Genomic DNA, 18449 nt, shown 5'->3' on the forward strand with positions numbered 1-18449 from the left:
ATATTGTAGGTAACAATGCCCTCAACTCGTGTGGACATTAAATTTTGGTTTTATGTGGACTGCAGGATAAATAAAATAACTGCTTACTGTGTTAAGATATTGGCTCTATCGCACTCAGACTGAATGGTGAATGCCACTTGGCAAAGCCTTGCAGCCTTCGCCATTCTGACCTTCGCTGGATTAAGTCAATATGCTAAGACAACAAGTATTCTGAGAGTACTGATAAAGCAATACATGTCCTCTAGTGGACCCAACACACTGTTTATGTCCTAAGTTCAAGGGCCATAACTGTAAAAACAAAATGGGTAAATCGCCATTAATGTCATTTGAACTAAATCTGTAACAGTACATGCAAGATAAAGCGATACACAAAATTTCAGCTTAATATCTTGAGGCATTGTGAAAAAAATGTCTGGAAAACATATTTTTGTATCTTCTAAGTTCAAGGGCCAAAACTCTGTGAAAAATGTGTAGATAGACATAAACGTCAAACTTGATCTGTAACAGTACATAATAAAGCTATACACAAAGTATAACCTCAATAGCTTAAGGATTTGCTAAAAAAAAATAGTTCACGGAACATAACTATAAAAAAAGAGGGTAAATCGCCTAAAAGTTATCATGATCTTTAACAATACACGATAAAGCCGTACACAAAACTTCAGCTCAATATCTCGAGGCATTTTGAAAAAAACATCTGGAAAACTATATGTGGGACAGACAGACAGATGGACGGATGGACAGATGGACGAACAGAGATGAAACCTATATTCTGCCATCCCTAGCCATGCAAGACAGGCATATTCCATGACATCAGCCCATGCGGAATAAATCGGTCTTGCATGACCAGTGACTTCTGATGTTTGAGCTGATATTAACATTGGGTGACATCACGTAAATGGCAAAATAATGCAAGAAATGCTTTTTATATTTCATAAAAACAAGGAAACCTGCTGTCATAATGAAATTATACTATTATTTTCGGTTTATACTTTTAGTATAAATAATTTTTGGGTCCGATCTTTTCAATAGTTATGATTATTTCAATGTAAGATAAAAAATAAAAACATGTAGGTTTTTCATCTTCTGGATGTTTTTCATCTTCTGGATAGGAGAAAAATAATCCTCCATTATGTATCCATGTGTGACAGGGCTATTCCACCCTCGGGTACATAATATGATGTCAGGGATGAGGCTTGCCGAGTCCCTGACAACAAATTATGTACCGGCCCTCGGGTGGAATAGCCCTGTCCCACATGTACACCTATGAAGGATTCTTTTAGTCCCCGCTGGTTGGACCGGTAGGGGCCTAATAACCAGTTACTCTCCATATATATGCAACAACAAGTCTTTGACAATTTACAGTTTGATAAATCACTCATGGCTTATATATTAAGTTTTCTAAAATACGAGACCATCTTCTAATAGATGAGTGTGTACCATATTATAAACACAACATGCAGTTAAGTTTACATTGAAATTTTCATATGAATGTTTACCATCGATTTTGTATTGAAATGCTGAAAATGTATATGAAACTGATACACCATGGACACCATGAGTGTAACTGAAAACAGTTTTAAAAAGCCCAAATATGACAGCAGATTAATTTTGTAGATTATGAACTCATCTGTTATTTGTGAGAAAAAAAAACCAAAAACGTATGAACAAACCCATTAAAAGATGATTGGGTGAATATAAATAATGGCACTTTAACTCAATTGTTTATTTTTTTTTAGTAAAATACCAGTAAAAATCACATCTTATACATTGTAAAGATATTTATATCCCTACACCCCCCCCCCCCCCCCCCCCCCCCCCCCACACACACACACAGATGAAGGCAGTGGAATGCTGCTAAAAAGTTGGGTAGAAATTGTAACTAAATAATGAATTGTTTAACTTTTGCTAATTTAGGATTTTCGTGTACTACTACAAAAGATTTATTGTTATACAATTTGCATTTTTCTAGACTATAGGTATAAAATAGTATTTATACAATTACATAAATTCACTTTTTGAAAGAGGATAGGTATGATTCAGCATAAATGCTTCAAATTTTTTTTATTTTAATTAAAAGATGAAAATGACTAAACTCTGCTCTACATTCATCCCAAAGTGTTTTTTGTCAACAATTTCAAGTTGGCTTGACATAAAAAAAAAAGTTGGCTTGACATATAAAAAAAGAAGAAGAAAAGTGTTTTGAAAATTATTTCAGGCACATGTGCAGGACTTTAGCAAGGGGTCTAGACTGGTGAGCAAACTTTATGGGGGTAGGGGTCAAGTTTGGAAAATGTATTTAAAAAAGAGAAAATGTACTCAAGCAGGGGTATTTTCAACCCCCAAAACCCTCTCCCTACATATGTATGCACCTGTGTTTGTTGATGTTTCAGCTTAGACCTTTATTAAAATTACAAATATTATTTTTTTAAATTGGATAATATTATACAATGTCAAGTATATATAATATTGCTGAAACATCAAAGATATTATGTTATTGACTGGATTATCCTACTTCACTTCCTGTTTGTTATTCTTTTGTTAATCTGTTCCTCTATATAGTACATAACAGTTTGAAATTAGTTTTGTTAACTGATAGCATAAACAAATTGATAAAATATTCCATTGTCCATGGAGTAGGTTAAAAGACCACACACATTATAAAGCCTTGTTTTATATGAATAAATCTGGCCACAATACATACCAAGATTCGTTTTCCTTTCTTATTGATATCGGCGATGGTGGTCTTGCGGTCTTTGTCGAGGTTGGTGGCTGGCGTCGGGCTGTGACCTCGTGTCGGGCTGTGACCTCGTGTCGGGCTCGGACTTCTCGATCGCCCTATCATGGCAAATGTATGAAAAATATAGCAAATAACAATTTACAGTTACATTTTTACAGTTACACAGAGAGAGCAAGCCTTCTTGATCACCCTGACACAGTAAATATATGAAAAATATAGCAAATAACAATCTACAATTACATTTTTACAGTTACAGAGAGAGAGCAAGACTTCTTGATCACCCTGTAACAGTAAATATATGAAAAATATAGCAAATAACAATCTACAATTACATTTTTACAGTTACACACACACAGAGAGAGACAGAGAGAGACAGAGAGAGAGAGAGAGAGAGAGAGAGAGAGAGAGAGAGAGAGAGAGAGAGAAAGAGAGACAAAGAGAATGAGAGAGAGAGAGAGACAGACAGACAGAGAGAGAGAAACAGATGGACAAAGAGAGACAAAGAGAGAGAGAGTGAGTGAGAGTGAGAGAGAGAGAAAGACAGACAGACAGACAGACAGACAGACAGACAGACAGACAGAGAGAGAGAGAGAGAGAGAGAGAGAGAGAGAGAGAGGTAGACTTCTCAATCACCCAGTCGCAGTAAATGTATAAAAAATATAGCAAATAACAATCTACAGTTACATTTTTACATTTAAACAGAGAGAGAGAAAGAGAGCTAGACTTCTCGATCTCCCAGTCACAGTAAATGTATAAAAATATAGCAAATAACAATCTACAATTACATTTTTACATTTAAACAGAGAGAGAGCTACACTTCTGAGATGCCTTGTCGATATTGCCGCCAATAAATACAGAGAGACAACGAGAGAGAAAAAAAAAAAAAGAGTGAGAGAGGAGAGAGATAGACAGAGAAAGACAAAGAGATTGAGTGAGAGAGAGATAGAAAGACAGAGACAGAGACAGAGAGATAGGTAGACAGGGCGGGAGAGAGTAAATAAGTGGTTTAGCTTTTAATGATCACTAACCTCCCACTCGGATACATTCATCCTTGTGTCTCGCGTTCCAGGCCTTCAGTTTACAGGCCTTACTGCAGTAGAACACTTCCTTACAGCGAGTACATGCAGACAGACGGACAAATATTGACCTGCCGCACTCATAGCAGTACTTGAACAGGGGCTTCCTGAAGAGTGAACAAAAACAGGATTTTTGAGAATACTGTGGTGAATTCAGGAAGCCGACTGGTACCATCATCTTCTATCATATCATATTCATCTCATGTTAGACACAAAAACCAGTCTAGCAAGCAACCGTGATCACTTCCGCTCTGGAACAGGCCACTGCTAAAAGTAATATATGCCTCTTACCAGGCTCAACAAATGTTCATATCTGAGAAATTAAAGGGCCTTAACCCTGTCAAAAATTTAGGGGCTGACTGAGATGAAGGGTGCAAAGCAAAAGCTTTTAGGGGGTTCAGGGGTATGCTCCCCCTTAAAATTTTGAAAAATAGATGTTCTGAAATGCAATGCAATTTACTGCATTCTACAAGTAAAATTCATTTTAATATTTACTACCAATAATATTTTTGATTCAGAATTATATATGCTGTCTTCAAAATATAAAATAAATGTCTAAAGAAACTACCGTATAAAGAAACATTTATTCTGTCCAAAATAAAATTTATTTTAGACACAACCATGACTAAATACTTGAAAAGTGTAGAAACTAAATGAGCACCAAAATCTAATAATAATAAAAAAAACCCTGTCCATACAACTAGCTTTAACATAACCATCTATGCAACATATTAAATTATAAGGCATTAGTATAAACAGCAATATCAAAATTTAAAAGTAAAATTACTGATTATGTTTAGTTTCAAAAAGAACCATCTAAGATACATACTTATTAGCACTAGTATAGACAGTAGTATAAAGAATTTAATATAAAATTAACTGATTATATTTAGTTTTAAAAGAAAAGAACTATATATGTACTAATAATATATGAGTATAGATAATAGCATCAATATAAATATTAAAATAAAGAACTGTCTAAGCTACAAGCTTATAAAGGAAGAGTATAGACAGTATCATAATTGGCCTATCAAGCATTTAAAAATAAAAATAACAGATGTTTAGTTTTTAAAAGAACCATCTAACCTAAATTAATAATAGAGTATGAGTACAGATGATAGTCTCAAGATTTTAAAATAAGTTATGATTATATTTGTATCATTAAAAGAATAAACTACACAATAAAACGACAAGTATCAGTATAACATCAAGATTTAAAAATAACATTAACTGGTCATGTTTAACTTTAAAAGAACCACCTAATCTACATACTAATAAAGCAATTAACCGTCCATGCTTAGGTTTAGAAGAATCATTTACGTTACAAACATATATAAAGTATGAGTATAGCTAGTATACATAGCATCAACATTTTAAAATAAGAGCTAACTGATGGCGTTTAGTTTAGCTTTGAAAGAACAGTCTAAATACATACTTACAAAGAATGAGTCTGTATAATAGCATCAATATTTTAAAGTTAACTGATGATGTTTAGCTTGAAAAGTACATCATAAACTATATACATGTAAATGTACTTATAAAGAATGAGTTTAGATAGTAGCATCACTATTTTAAAAAGAAATTAACTGAAAATGCTTAGCTTTAAAAGAACAGTGTACAAATGTAGGTACTTGTACATACTACTAGGTATACAGGGACTGATCCAGGCGTTGTACAGTATTGAACATCGGCATCTTCCCAAAGCAAATGTCACTAAAAAATCCCAATTTCTTGGCTATAAATTCCCAATTTGGTGAATCAATATTGTGGTAATTATGTCTATTCTGATAAATTAATTTAATAAAAGTAATTCATTCTCACAGAATCCACAGATAACGACTGGAAGCAGCCGTGGTAATGCAACGCAATCTTCTTATAAAATGTGATCAAAAACAAACTGTGATGTAAGCTACACTTACTATTGTGGCAGGGCTTTTCACACGATACCTAAGATTTAATCAAGTTTTTCTTCTATTCCAAGAAATCACAATTTTTAAAGCATGAAAAACGTATCAACCAAATAAGTACACTGTTCGAGCCCGATGGGGAACAAAAAATTAAATCAGTCCCCTAGAACTACAGACAATGATCATATGAAACAAAAAGCATCTACAAGTCAATTTTTATTTTTTTCCTTTCACATGCATCACCAATGACTATTTTCCCACGAATATGTCCCATCACTGTCATGGATATATACACACGTCACCGATGTAATTTTATTCAACTTTATCATAGATCTATATAAACTGGACATTACTTTATTTGTAATATTATTCTTTATAGTACATGTAGGTACTTCTCACATACCAGTATTACATTTTTAGACTATATAATCATTTTTTTTATATATGTGGGGTTTGGCATGTCAGTCAACACTGATACGCAAGTACATGTAATTGCCACTATGGTACTGTGAAATGTTATTAACAGTTATTTAATAAGTTAAAACTTTAACTTGGTACTGAACTGCGAACATTGATGTGGGAGTTGAATCAAAGAAATTTCAGAACACTTTGTCTTCATTATATTATAACTAAAAATCAGAACAATAAAAACAGGTGAATTTTGTTTTATTATTTAATTAAGAACAATGTATTAATACAAAATAAATATAATTAATTATATGTTTTAAATAATATTACAGATGCATAAATTCAGTGTCCCCCCTCCCAATTATGACTAAAATAGCGCTAATTTTCCCAATCAAATCAGCCATGATGTGAAAAATGCTGGATAAATCCTTGGTGTAAGTATAGATAGTAGCATCAAGATTTTAAAATGGATATTAAACTACATACTACTAGGTATGAGTATAGATAGTAGCATCAAGATTTTAAAATGAACATTAAACTACATACTACTAGGTATGAGTATAGATAGTAGCATCAAGATTTTAAAATGAACATTAAACTACATACTACTAGCTATGAGTATAGATAGTAGCATCAAGATTTTAAAATGAACATTAAACTACATACTACTAGCTATGAGTATAGATAGTAGCATCAAGATTTTAAAATGAACATTAAACTACATACTACTAGGTATGAGTATATATAGTAGCATCAATATTTAAAATGGGAACTAACTGATTTTGTTTAAGTTTTAGAAGAATACTAATCTACAAACTACAAGTTAAAATAAAGAGTAGCATCTACATCTAAGAGAAGGAATTAATTAACCGTTGTTATCAAACCTGGTGGGTAATTGAGGACCGTCTTTTTTTCGAGAACGTTTTATTTTAAAATGGCTGACATCGTGTAGATAAACAGTTTTCACACCATCATTTCTAATTAAAAAGTTTACATTAGTTAGAGAAAATAGAAATTTGAACACTTTATTATTGTAACAATTATTAATGAATATAAAATGGTGAGTTGTTAGCACGAACGTATCACATAAAATTCAATAATTGTATTAAGTGTGGTGTCGTGGTTAAGCCATCAGACATAAGGCTGGTAGGTACAGAGTTCGCAGCTCGGTACCGGCTCCCACCCAGAGCCCAGATAGATGTGGTGTGTGCCCAGGACAGCGTGCTTAAATCTTAATTGGATATATAAGCATGAAAATAAGTTAAAAGGAAAGGAAAGTAAGACATTTCAAAATCAGTATTTTGAGAATTAGGATATTTCCTAGCCATATGGTATGTGACATGGTTAACTGTTACCATACAGTATATACACAGAGCTCAAAGTGGATTATGAAAACAAAAACCCTAGTGGGTACTCAGATTGGTGTTAGGGCTAGGGTTGCAAAAGAGTCTAAAATGGATTGACTTAAGATATGGCCTAGTGCTTATAAACTTTTAGAGTCTAGACTCGAGACTTTAATAGAGTCTGAGACACTAATGTCATGACAACGCTATACAAAGTGTATGCGTGTGACGTCATTAAAGATTAAGTCTGGACTTTGTCCAGAATGTATCCCAAGTATCAGTTGAAACCATAGCCTGTGCTTAGAAAATGTTTAGATTTCAGACGCAATCTCTAATGACGTCACACACATACAATTTGTATGGCGTTGTCATAACATTAGAGTCTCGAGTCTAAACGTTTTATAAGCACTAGGTCATATCTTAAATTTTTAATGTAACATAAATAATTTGGAGGCACTGTACAGACAATTAAAAATTCAGAATTCCGGATAAATCTATATAACTTCCATTTTCTGTATACAAGATAAATTGGCTGTCAGTGGCTGAATACAGTAATAACGTAAGGTTCGTGTGCAATGAAATTCTCCAAGGGTGGGGGTCTAGACTTTGATGAAACATGATATAACAGGCCTTGCATTTGAGGGTCAATAATTAAGTGAGCAATGTCATTTGGCCTAGATCGATGGAGACATTTTGTGGGCATTGAAACAAAGTCATACAAGTCTACTAGCAGATATAAGACTTGTGACATCAGGTACACAATAACATAAAATGCCAAAATATATTACAAAATCGTTCATTTGACATACAATGTAGGTCATTGTACAATGTAGGTGAAATAAACAGAAATCATAACTAATTAATGACATAGGATGTTGGAAATTCTGCAGTATAATTTTAATGTGATTTCTGCTGTTTTTACCTAATATCTGCTTCAGAGGGTTTCTTTGTGTCCTCTGTCCCGGCATCAAAGGTTACCTGCCCCTGTTTGATGGCCATCTTGGATCTTGATCTTCCTGTCGGTACTGGAGCTCCAGCTCCTACGTACACAAAGTCGACACTTGGACTCCCACCTGCAGAAACAGTCACAGACAATTACAATTCATTATAGGTCTCACTACACAGTTCACTTCCAGGTCAGTCGAACAGTCACAGATAATTGCAATTCATTATAGGTCTCACTACAGAGTTCACTACATGGTCAGTCAAACAGTCACAGATAATTGCAATTCATTATAGGTCTCACTACAGAGTTCACTTCCAGGTCTGTCGAACAGTCACAGAGAATTACAATTCATTATAGGTCTCACTACACAGTTCACTTCCAAGTCAGTCAAACAGTCACAGACAATTACAATTCATTATAGGTCTCACTATACAGTTCACTTCCAGGTCAGTCGAACAATGACAAAGAATTACAATTCATTATAGGTCTCACTATACAGTTCACTTCTGGGTCAGTCAAAGCATAGTACCGGTTTTCAAAGGAAAAGCTAGCTGCTAGACTTTTCCATTAGCAGCAAGAAATCTTCTATATGCACTTTCTGAAACAGGACAGCACATACCATAAAGGACAGCACATACCTATATACAGGATAACTGATACGGACAGCACATACCCACAGGCAGGACAGCACATGCCCAGACAGAACAGCACATACCCACAAAGGACAGCACATACCCAAAGACTGGACAGCACAGACCTACTGACAGGACTGCACATATCCACAAACATGGAAGTACATACACACATACCCAGACAGGACAGCACATACACAGACAGGACAGCACATACACACAAACAGGACAGCACATACCCACATAGAGAACAGGACATACCCACAGACAGAATATCACATAACCACTGTCTGGATAGCACATAATCACAAAGAGAATATAGCACATAGCTATAAAGAATAGCACATTACTCAAACATGATAAACAAAACCCACACAGGACAGCACATATCCACAGAAAGTTAAAGTTTGGTTTGTTTAACGACACCGCAAGAGCACATTGAATTATTAATCATCGGCAAGTAGATGTCAAATATATGGTCATTTTGACACAGTCAAACAGATGAAACCCGCTACATTTTTCCAATAGTAACAAGGGATCTTTTATATGCACCATCCCACAGACAGGATAGCACATACCACAACCTTTGATATACCAGTCGTGGTGCACTGGCTAGACCGAAAAATAGCCACAGACAGGACCACACATACCCAGACAGGGAAACACATACACATATGCAGACAAGATAAATCATACCCACATGGGACAGCACATAACTACAGACAGAACAGCACATACAGGACAGCACATACTCACAGACAGGACAGCACAGACCCACTGACAGGACCGCACATACCCACAAAAATGGAACTATATACACACATACCCACATGGAACAGCACATATCGACAGAATGGCACATACCCACAGACAGGACTGCATATATCCACAGAAAGGATTCGGCATACAGTTCAACAGACAGAACAGCACATACCCACATAGGATAACACATATCCACATACAAGACATCATATATCGACAGACATGATAGCACATACCCACATACAGGATAGCACATACCCACAGACAAGACAGCACATACCTACAGATGGGACACCACATACCCACATGACAGATATTTTCCTCCCAACCTCACAAGGGGAAAACAATGTCCACACAAGAGTTATCAGTAAAGTCTTAAGTAATTTTTTGCTCAGCTGATAACTCTTGTGTGCTGTGAGCTTACAAATTCCTGAAAATGAATGAATGACTTGCAGTGAAAATCGACCTACTTCTCCTTCCAGCCTGCGCCTCCTCCAGTAATCGTTTGCGTTCCTGTGCCACAGCCTTTGTCCGCAAGATGCCTCCAATGTGAGCGAGAAGCCTGCGTCGTGCATTGTACGTTTCCCGCTCAGCATGCGTGAGTGCGTGATATGGCATGTGTGCAATACGACGGTCCTGTGACGTGGTTAGAGAGAAATGTAAACACCGAGACAGAAACATGCAATATGTAAGTACAGTGGATGCTGTCGAAACTAGCGCCAGTGAAATTATCCACAACTCTGTGTACGAGTAAACTGGCATTATCACAAGAATCCTGTTTAGTTACAAAGTTTAAACGTTTCTTTTGTTTACATTACTATAAGATTTATTCATCATTGGCTATTGGATGTCAAACCTTTAATAATTCTTAGAGAAAACATGCTACATTTTCCCCTTAGCAGCATGGTATCTTTTATTTGCACTTTCCCACAGACAGGACAGCACATACCAACTGTTTGACATCCAAAAGCTGATGATCAATAAATCAATAAAACAAACTTTAACAGTTCGTCCCCCATGCATTCGGTTTAGACAAATCCACTGTAGACACCTTACAACATCATTTACAGCTCAAATACACTCAGAGGCCATTTACAACTATTACAACTAACATGACCATATGTTCTTGTTTTTGATAACCCTCCCCCCCACCCCCACCATTCTACAAATGATGCTAGATGATACAAGTGCCTCATACAAGAACAGCCGATTACATTGCAACCGATCAAATTGTAATGTTTGTCTTTTCATAATCGGCTCTTGTTGTAGGCCTTAATCTGAATGACAAAAGTGTTATCGTGATCACAAATGTATCTCCACACAGCTGTTATCGCATGCACTCATGAATCACTGTAAAAAAAGTGATGATATCAGGTGTTGATGAAAGATGAGCATATCCTGCCCCACTAGTGGCACAAGACCTAGATGTGAGAAACATTGATGGGAGTGATTAATTGCTCCCCATATTTAGATTATGGGGAGCCACTCAAGATATTACCATATACATTCACATGAAAGGTCTGCAGGAATAACCTACGATGTCACAGTTTTGGTTATTTGAGATAATTGAATTTTAAAGTTTACAACTCTGTAGTAATGTCATGTCATGTCATGTCATGTCATGTCATGTCATAGGGTTTTACGTGCACATTCAAAACAAGCTGTTGTAGCGCACGCCTGTCGTGGGCGCAAGAGCCAGCCTTGGCCGGCTTCTCCGTCCATGACAGGAAAGGTGGAGGGAGGGGGGAGGGGAGAGGACGGACCGCCTGCACTGGAAGGTGCAAGGGAGCACCAGCAGCCCGATCAAATCGGTAGCAGGCGGGTGGGGGTGGTGGTGGTGCTATGGAATTTGAATGGAGCAGTTAAATGCCAAAGAGAAAAGGGTGTGCAATTTTGATTGAGGGAATTTGGCGCAATTTTGAACGGTCGGTCGAAAGGTAAATGGCCAAGCTAATATAGGTTTTGATATTAGTGAATCGAGAGTAGCTCGTTAATTTTAGACCTTTACAATGCTGTGGTGTCTCCCTAGGTTGCCCATAGGGCCCTTATAAGGGCCTGACCGCTTCTGGTCGAGGCATCACCAAGTACCAAGTTTTTACCAGCAGCAAGTATTGGGGGTTTGGGTGGGGGAGGCCGATATTCTTTTGTTCAGCTTCCCCTGGGTGCACTGCAATTGTGTACTCGGAATGGTATTCTTTTGTCTGTAGTAATACAATCTTGAACTATTTATACCTAAGCTGGTGTGATTTACCAACAACCCTTAATGGCCTACCACAATTATAGATATTTATTTCATTGTGCTACTGTGACCTTGACATACACAACCTGTATAACATTGCCTCTCTGTTTGGACATCATACAGTATTCCATTTTATTACATACCCATTAAATCTTACTATATAAATACAGCTCTGAATACAAGAATTGAATACAACTTTCCGTATTCAACTCAACTGCCGGAACTATACCATATTCAACGCTACTATTTATAGCACATGGTTACCGGGAATGCCCTTCGTGATATGTAAACAAAGTTTGTGCTTGGTTTGTTTAAAATATTATTTTGTGGAAAATTTGAACTGAAAACAGACGAATACGGTGACAAATATTTACAATTTAATGAGCACGATACCAAAACTTGAGATGGGAACACTACTAACCAACAAGCTTTTAATCCACGATAGTTAAGGTCGACGACAGTCACTTTTTGGACCCTTGTTTTGGCTTCGTTACATCGTACACAATTCTTATTCTTTTTCAATAAATAAAACATCTCCAACCGTAATTTTGTGATATGATATATTTGACAAAAGGTACGTTTTATTTTTCTTTCATCTTTCAAAACTTCAAATTAATATTTTGTCCAGAATTATGAAAAATAAAAAAAGTACCGACCTGTAAACAGCGTTGTCTGCTTGTTATAGGAATTTGACAGGGGTCAAGGTTAGTAGACTAGTTTTTATTTTAATGTGGCGCAGCATTGTAATAATACAGCTAAATTTGAATTTAAATGACGTCAGTATTCCAATGATGTCACTTTGCATCTCCTTACAATAACATGATGTTTCCTTTTTGGAAAAATTCCAATGTGAAATTGCTATTTTTGTTTGTTTCTTTCTTAACATTACTAATGCACTTGGATGTCTTTGAACAAAATCTTGTGATTAAAAAATTGCACCTTTTACGAAATATGGATTTCTAGTGAAATTACGGTAAGATATAATATATTTATTGTGTACGAAGCCAAAACAAGGGTGCGAAAAGTGACTGTCGTCAACTTTAGCAACAATGCCGTCTCCTCACGTAGAAAACTTGAATGAACTGTCAACCGGATTATTCAGTGGAGCGATGATTTATGGAGGCACATTTAATATAAACTTAAACTTTTCAGCAACGAATAATTCCATGAACATCAATAAAAGAAAACACACCGATGACGACTCAGACACTGAGTGAACAATTCTTGACATTTTTCTTCGTTGATAAAACTGGCACGCTGAAGGTTTTCTGACGTATTACGAGCAAATTAAATATTATATTGTTTGTGAATTTTAACTATTACATTGTCTTTAAAAGGCATTTCAAACAATATCCTTAAAATTATAGGTAACTTTTCACTCGTTCTTTCTTATTTCTGTTTATTGTTTAAATAGAACTATATTCCTATGTGTAATAATTGGTGGTTCTTCGGTCCGCATAACAACACAGCTGACCTAGTTGTGTAAATTTAGAAATCCCCGTCCTTGAACTAGTCTCAGATGAGTGATAATGAGTGATAGTGCCTCTTTAATGGCGAGGTCTGTAGCACCCGTCATCAGTGCGGCCTATGTGTGCAGCACTAATTGTCAATCGTTGTTTTAAAAATGTACCCTGGCATTACCCCCCTCCAACAATTTGTGAATGGCCCCTTAATGCAAAAAGCTGATCATGCAAACATCATAAATAAGAAAAGTGACACCTAGGTTTTTAATCAGGCGCCATTTTATACTCCTAAGTATGTTGAATATTCCTCAATTCACACACTTTTACTGCAATATATTGCAAATTCATGTGAACAAACATCAAACAACATGCCAAAAAAGTGTACAATAACAATGTTAATTTAGTGATGAAAGATTTTTTACAACTATTGTGAAACCACAGACAGTTTGTTTTGTTTAACGACACCACTAGAGCACATTGATGTATTAATCATCAGCTATTCGATGTAAAACATTTGGTAATTTTTATATATAGTCTTACAGACAAAACCTGCTACATTTTTCCATTAGTAGCAAGGGATCTTTTATATGCACCATCACACAGACATGATAGTACATACCACAGCCTGTGATATACTTGTCATGGTGCACTGGCTGGAACAAGAAATAACCCAATAGGCCCATTGATGGGGTCAATCCTACCAGTGGCGTAGCAAGGGTGGGGACAGGGTGCCAATGCCCCCCCCCCCCCCCAATCACACCTTTTTTCATTATTTATTTTACTGTATCAAATTTTATAAAATCAAACATACATCGTGTGGGTTGCCCCCCCCCCCCCCCCCCCCCCCCCCCCCAATAGTGGGTTGGCACCCCGCAATATGAAATCGTAGCTATGCCAGTGGAGCCTAGACCGACAGTACATCAAGTGAATGTTTTACCACTGGACTACGAGCATAAACTGATGCTTATTTGAAAGACAATGAATAAAGAGCGAGCCACTCCAAAAAAAAAAAACCCAACCCACTAAATGTACCAGAACTCAAAATTCAGTGAATACAAAAACCAAATAATGAACAAATACACGTACTGACAACTATCATTACTCAGACCTGTTATCTCACGGATCCAGGACCGGGGTTGGGGAATGAGATGGGAATGAAGGGGCATGGGAAATGTAGCCCAGTGGTAAAGCATTCACCTGATATGTGGTCATTTAGGATCAATCCCTGTTGATGGGCCTGTTGGGCTATTTCTCATTCCAGCCAGTAATGTGGTACGTACTATCCTGTATGTGAGATGGTGCACAAATGGGAGTGGGGTTGTGTGTTTCAGCACAAGCACATCTTTTGGATTATGTATATAGTAGGACCAAAAAAGTAAATGTTTTGGATCTCAATTAAGGAGGAAGGGTAGACACATAATTGGTTATTAATGAAATAAAAAACAATAAAAAAGACGATATATTTTGTAGGTTCACTCTGTGTAAGTGAAATACAGTGTTGCTCTCACCGTATATGGAGAAATAAAGACATATATGAGAAAGACCCGACTTGTTCTCACCTGATTGAACATGTAGTAAGCGTAGTCAACAGAGGTCCCCAGGATACGTTTAATTCCCACCGGAACCATGGCTAGGATGTCAGCGCCAGCCTTCACCAGCTTGTCCACCTGTAAACAACAACACAACAACAGTAAAGTACTTATAACAAACAGCAAGGGACCGGACACAGGATGTCGGCGCCAGCCTTCACCAGCTTGTCCACCTGTAAACAACAACACAACAACAGTAAAGTACTTATAACAAACAGCAAGGGACCGGACACAGGATGTCGGCGCCAGCCTTCACCAGCTTGTCCACCTGTAAACAACAACACAACAACAGTAAAGTACTTATAACAAACAGCAAGGGACCGGACACAGGATGTCGGCGCCAGCCTTCACCAGCTTGTCCACCTGTAAACAACAACACAACAACAGTAAAGTACTTATAACAAACAGCAAGGGACCGGACACAGGATGTCGGCGCCAGCCTTCACCAGCTTGTCCACCTGTAAACAACAACACAACAACAGTAAAGTACTTATAACAAACAGCAAGGGACCGGACACAGGATGTCTGCACCAGCCTTCACCAGCTTGTCCACCTATAAACAACAACACAACAACAGTAAAGTACTTTAACGTATAACAAACAGCAAGGGACCGGACACAGGATGTCGGCGCCAGCCTTCACCAGCTTGTCCACCTATAAACAACAACACAACAACAGTAAAGTACTTTAACGTATAACAAACAGCAAGGGACCGGACACAGGATGTCGGCGCCAGCCTTCACCAGCTTGTCCACCTATAAACAACAACACAACAACAGTAAAGTACTTATAACAAACAGCAAGGGACCAGACACATCCGTTCCTTATAGCAGTAGTTCATTATACATGCTTGCAGAAGTTAACCGTTTTCATTCAGGAAGTCGGCCATTTTGGATTTTTAAAATTCAAACGCAAGAATTAATATCAGTGCAGTCATTTTGGATGCACTGCCGTTAATGCTATTGATTGATAAGATACAAATAAGATAAAAATTATTATCAGTTTGTTGTATACTGTACACACTAATTTACATTGAAACTGACAATTTTAACAAACAAATTGGTTCATTTTAACGGTTATACATAGTTCGTTCTACATTAAAAAGTATTAATACTATATAGGTGGAAAAAATGGGACTTTTCAATCAGTTCGTTCTAACCGGTAGTTTGTTGTAAGCGTGTTCATTATAAAAGTACTTTGCTGTATCTTCTTATACTAAGGTCTCACTACACAGATCACTTCCGGGTGAGAGTTCATTCATCATGATCCACTATAGTTCCTAATTGTGACACACGTTGTGGTTCACATATTCACTTCTAGGTAATGATGAAGAATTAAAACAATATGTATGTTTAATGGTAAGCCTTCTGGCTGTATTTTGTTCATGTTGTTGTGTAATATTGACCGTTTGGGATATGGCTATATAGCGCAGGTGACAGCCGGAGTGAATCGGTTAATGAACCACCTGTTCGGATTGGTACTTCAGCCAGATGCAGTCATATAGCAAAAAACTGAGACGGAAATGTTCTCAATTTTGGAGTAAAAATAATGCTTATACAATGTATGTTTGCAATGGTGTATGTTGTTACTGCCAATGAGAACCCATTCTATTGGCAATCCTCATTTGAAGTTGGGCAATTTAACATGTGTTTCAATGGCAGATGACGTCTGTGTAGTGAGACCATAATGTAAAACATGAAATTACTGTTTATCCCCAAAAATTTAAGTTTAGCAAGTCAAAATGAGAATATACTAGTGTAACATCCAAGTTATAAAAGGGAATTTCATCCATGTGGAGTTTAGCTGAGCTTATGGGGGCCCTCTTTGGGTAAATATTAAAAACGTCAATTTTATTTATTTTAATTATTTTATTTTTTTAAATATTTTTATTTTTAGGGGTGGTGGGTGTCAAAATGTATATGCTAGTGTTCTTACATGTAATATATAAATTGATTTGAGTGTCTAACATTGAGTTTCTCATTGTAAAAGGTCAAAATTCCCAGTCACATGGTCAATGTCAAAATTCACCTTAATTTCTGTGTTTTTTTGCATAATGATTGTTTTTAATGTACAGTCATAGTGACAAACAGTTTTGATGGTATTGTGAAATATAATATAGTATTCTACTATAAAAGTAGAATTTGTATCTGCCATTAATAATGAGTGGATCTTCAGGCTGAAATATACAGAAAAAACCAGGATTTCAACACTTCACTATGAAACAATTGTTGCCCATAGCAACTATTGATGAAAATTAATATTATTAATGAACCAACTAGATAATTAGCTTCTTTGTATGTTCCTTATATCAGAACTACCAAACAGGTGATACATTACCATATAGTGGCTGTTTGTTTGATGGTCATCTATTGTGTGGATGACCATGGAGTAACAATGTGATAAGAAGTTTTATTGGATGGTATGGTGCATCTATCTTTTGGTGTTCTGTTTAGAGTTCATAATTTACACTGGTCTAGTATGGATTTTCATGGTGTAAATGACCCATATTATCAAATTAACTTCAAACCAAGTTTAACAAAATCAGTTCATAAACATTGTGAAGATTACTTTATACTTAGCTCATGTCATGACGTCATGATGATTACTTAGCTCATGACATGACGTCATGATGATTACTTAGCTCATGTCATGACATCGTGATGATTACTTTATACTTAGCTCATGTCATGACATCGTGGTGATTACTTTACACTTAGCTCATGTCATGACGTCGTGGTGATTACTTTACACTTAGCTCATGTCATGACGTCGTGGTGATTACTTTACACTTAGCTCATGTCATGACGTCGTGGTGATTACTTTACACTTAGCTCATGTCATGACGTCGTGGTGATTACTTTACACTTAGCTCATGTCATGACGTCGTGGTGATTACTTTACACTTAACTCATGACATGACGTCGTGGTGATTACTTTATACTTAGCCCATGTCATGACGTTGTGGTGATTACTTTATACTTAGCTCATGACATGACGTCGTGGTGATTACTTTATACTTAGCCCATGTCATGACGTTGTGGTGATTACTTTATACCTTAGCTCATGTCATGATGTCGTGACGATTACTTTATACCTTAGCTCATGTCATGATGCCGTGACGATTACTTTATAATTAGCTCATGTCATGATGTCGTGACAATTACTTTATACCTTAACTCATGTCATGATGTCGTGACGATTACTTTATACCTTAGCTCATGTCATGATGTCGTGACGATTACTTTATACCTTAACTCATGTCATGACGTCGTGATGATTACTTTATACCTTAGCTCATGTCATGATGTCGTGACGATTACTTTATACCTTAGCTCATGTCATGA

The 18449-nt window shown here is 36.5% G+C and overlaps 1 protein-coding gene across 1 annotated transcript in view; it reads right to left on the reverse strand.

Annotated features, from left to right (window-relative positions):
• Positions 1-18449, reverse strand: part of LOC121378801 (ankyrin repeat and MYND domain-containing protein 1-like) — a 68842-nt gene that overhangs the window by 12549 nt on the left and 37844 nt on the right. Inside the window, exons 11-16 of the mRNA XM_041507161.1 lie at positions 15076-15183; positions 10285-10450; positions 8397-8547; positions 7016-7108; positions 3769-3923; positions 2705-2838 (exon numbers count right to left, since the gene is read on the reverse strand). Of these exons, the coding sequence (XP_041363095.1) occupies positions 2705-2838; positions 3769-3923; positions 7016-7108; positions 8397-8547; positions 10285-10450; positions 15076-15183 (807 nt within the window). The remainder of the gene's footprint in view (positions 1-2704; positions 2839-3768; positions 3924-7015; positions 7109-8396; positions 8548-10284; positions 10451-15075; positions 15184-18449) is intronic.

The sequence above is a fragment of the Gigantopelta aegis genome, chromosome 1, assembly GCF_016097555.1.
Source record: "Gigantopelta aegis isolate Gae_Host chromosome 1, Gae_host_genome, whole genome shotgun sequence".
NCBI classification, from domain to species: Eukaryota; Metazoa; Mollusca; class Gastropoda; order Neomphalida; family Peltospiridae; genus Gigantopelta; species Gigantopelta aegis.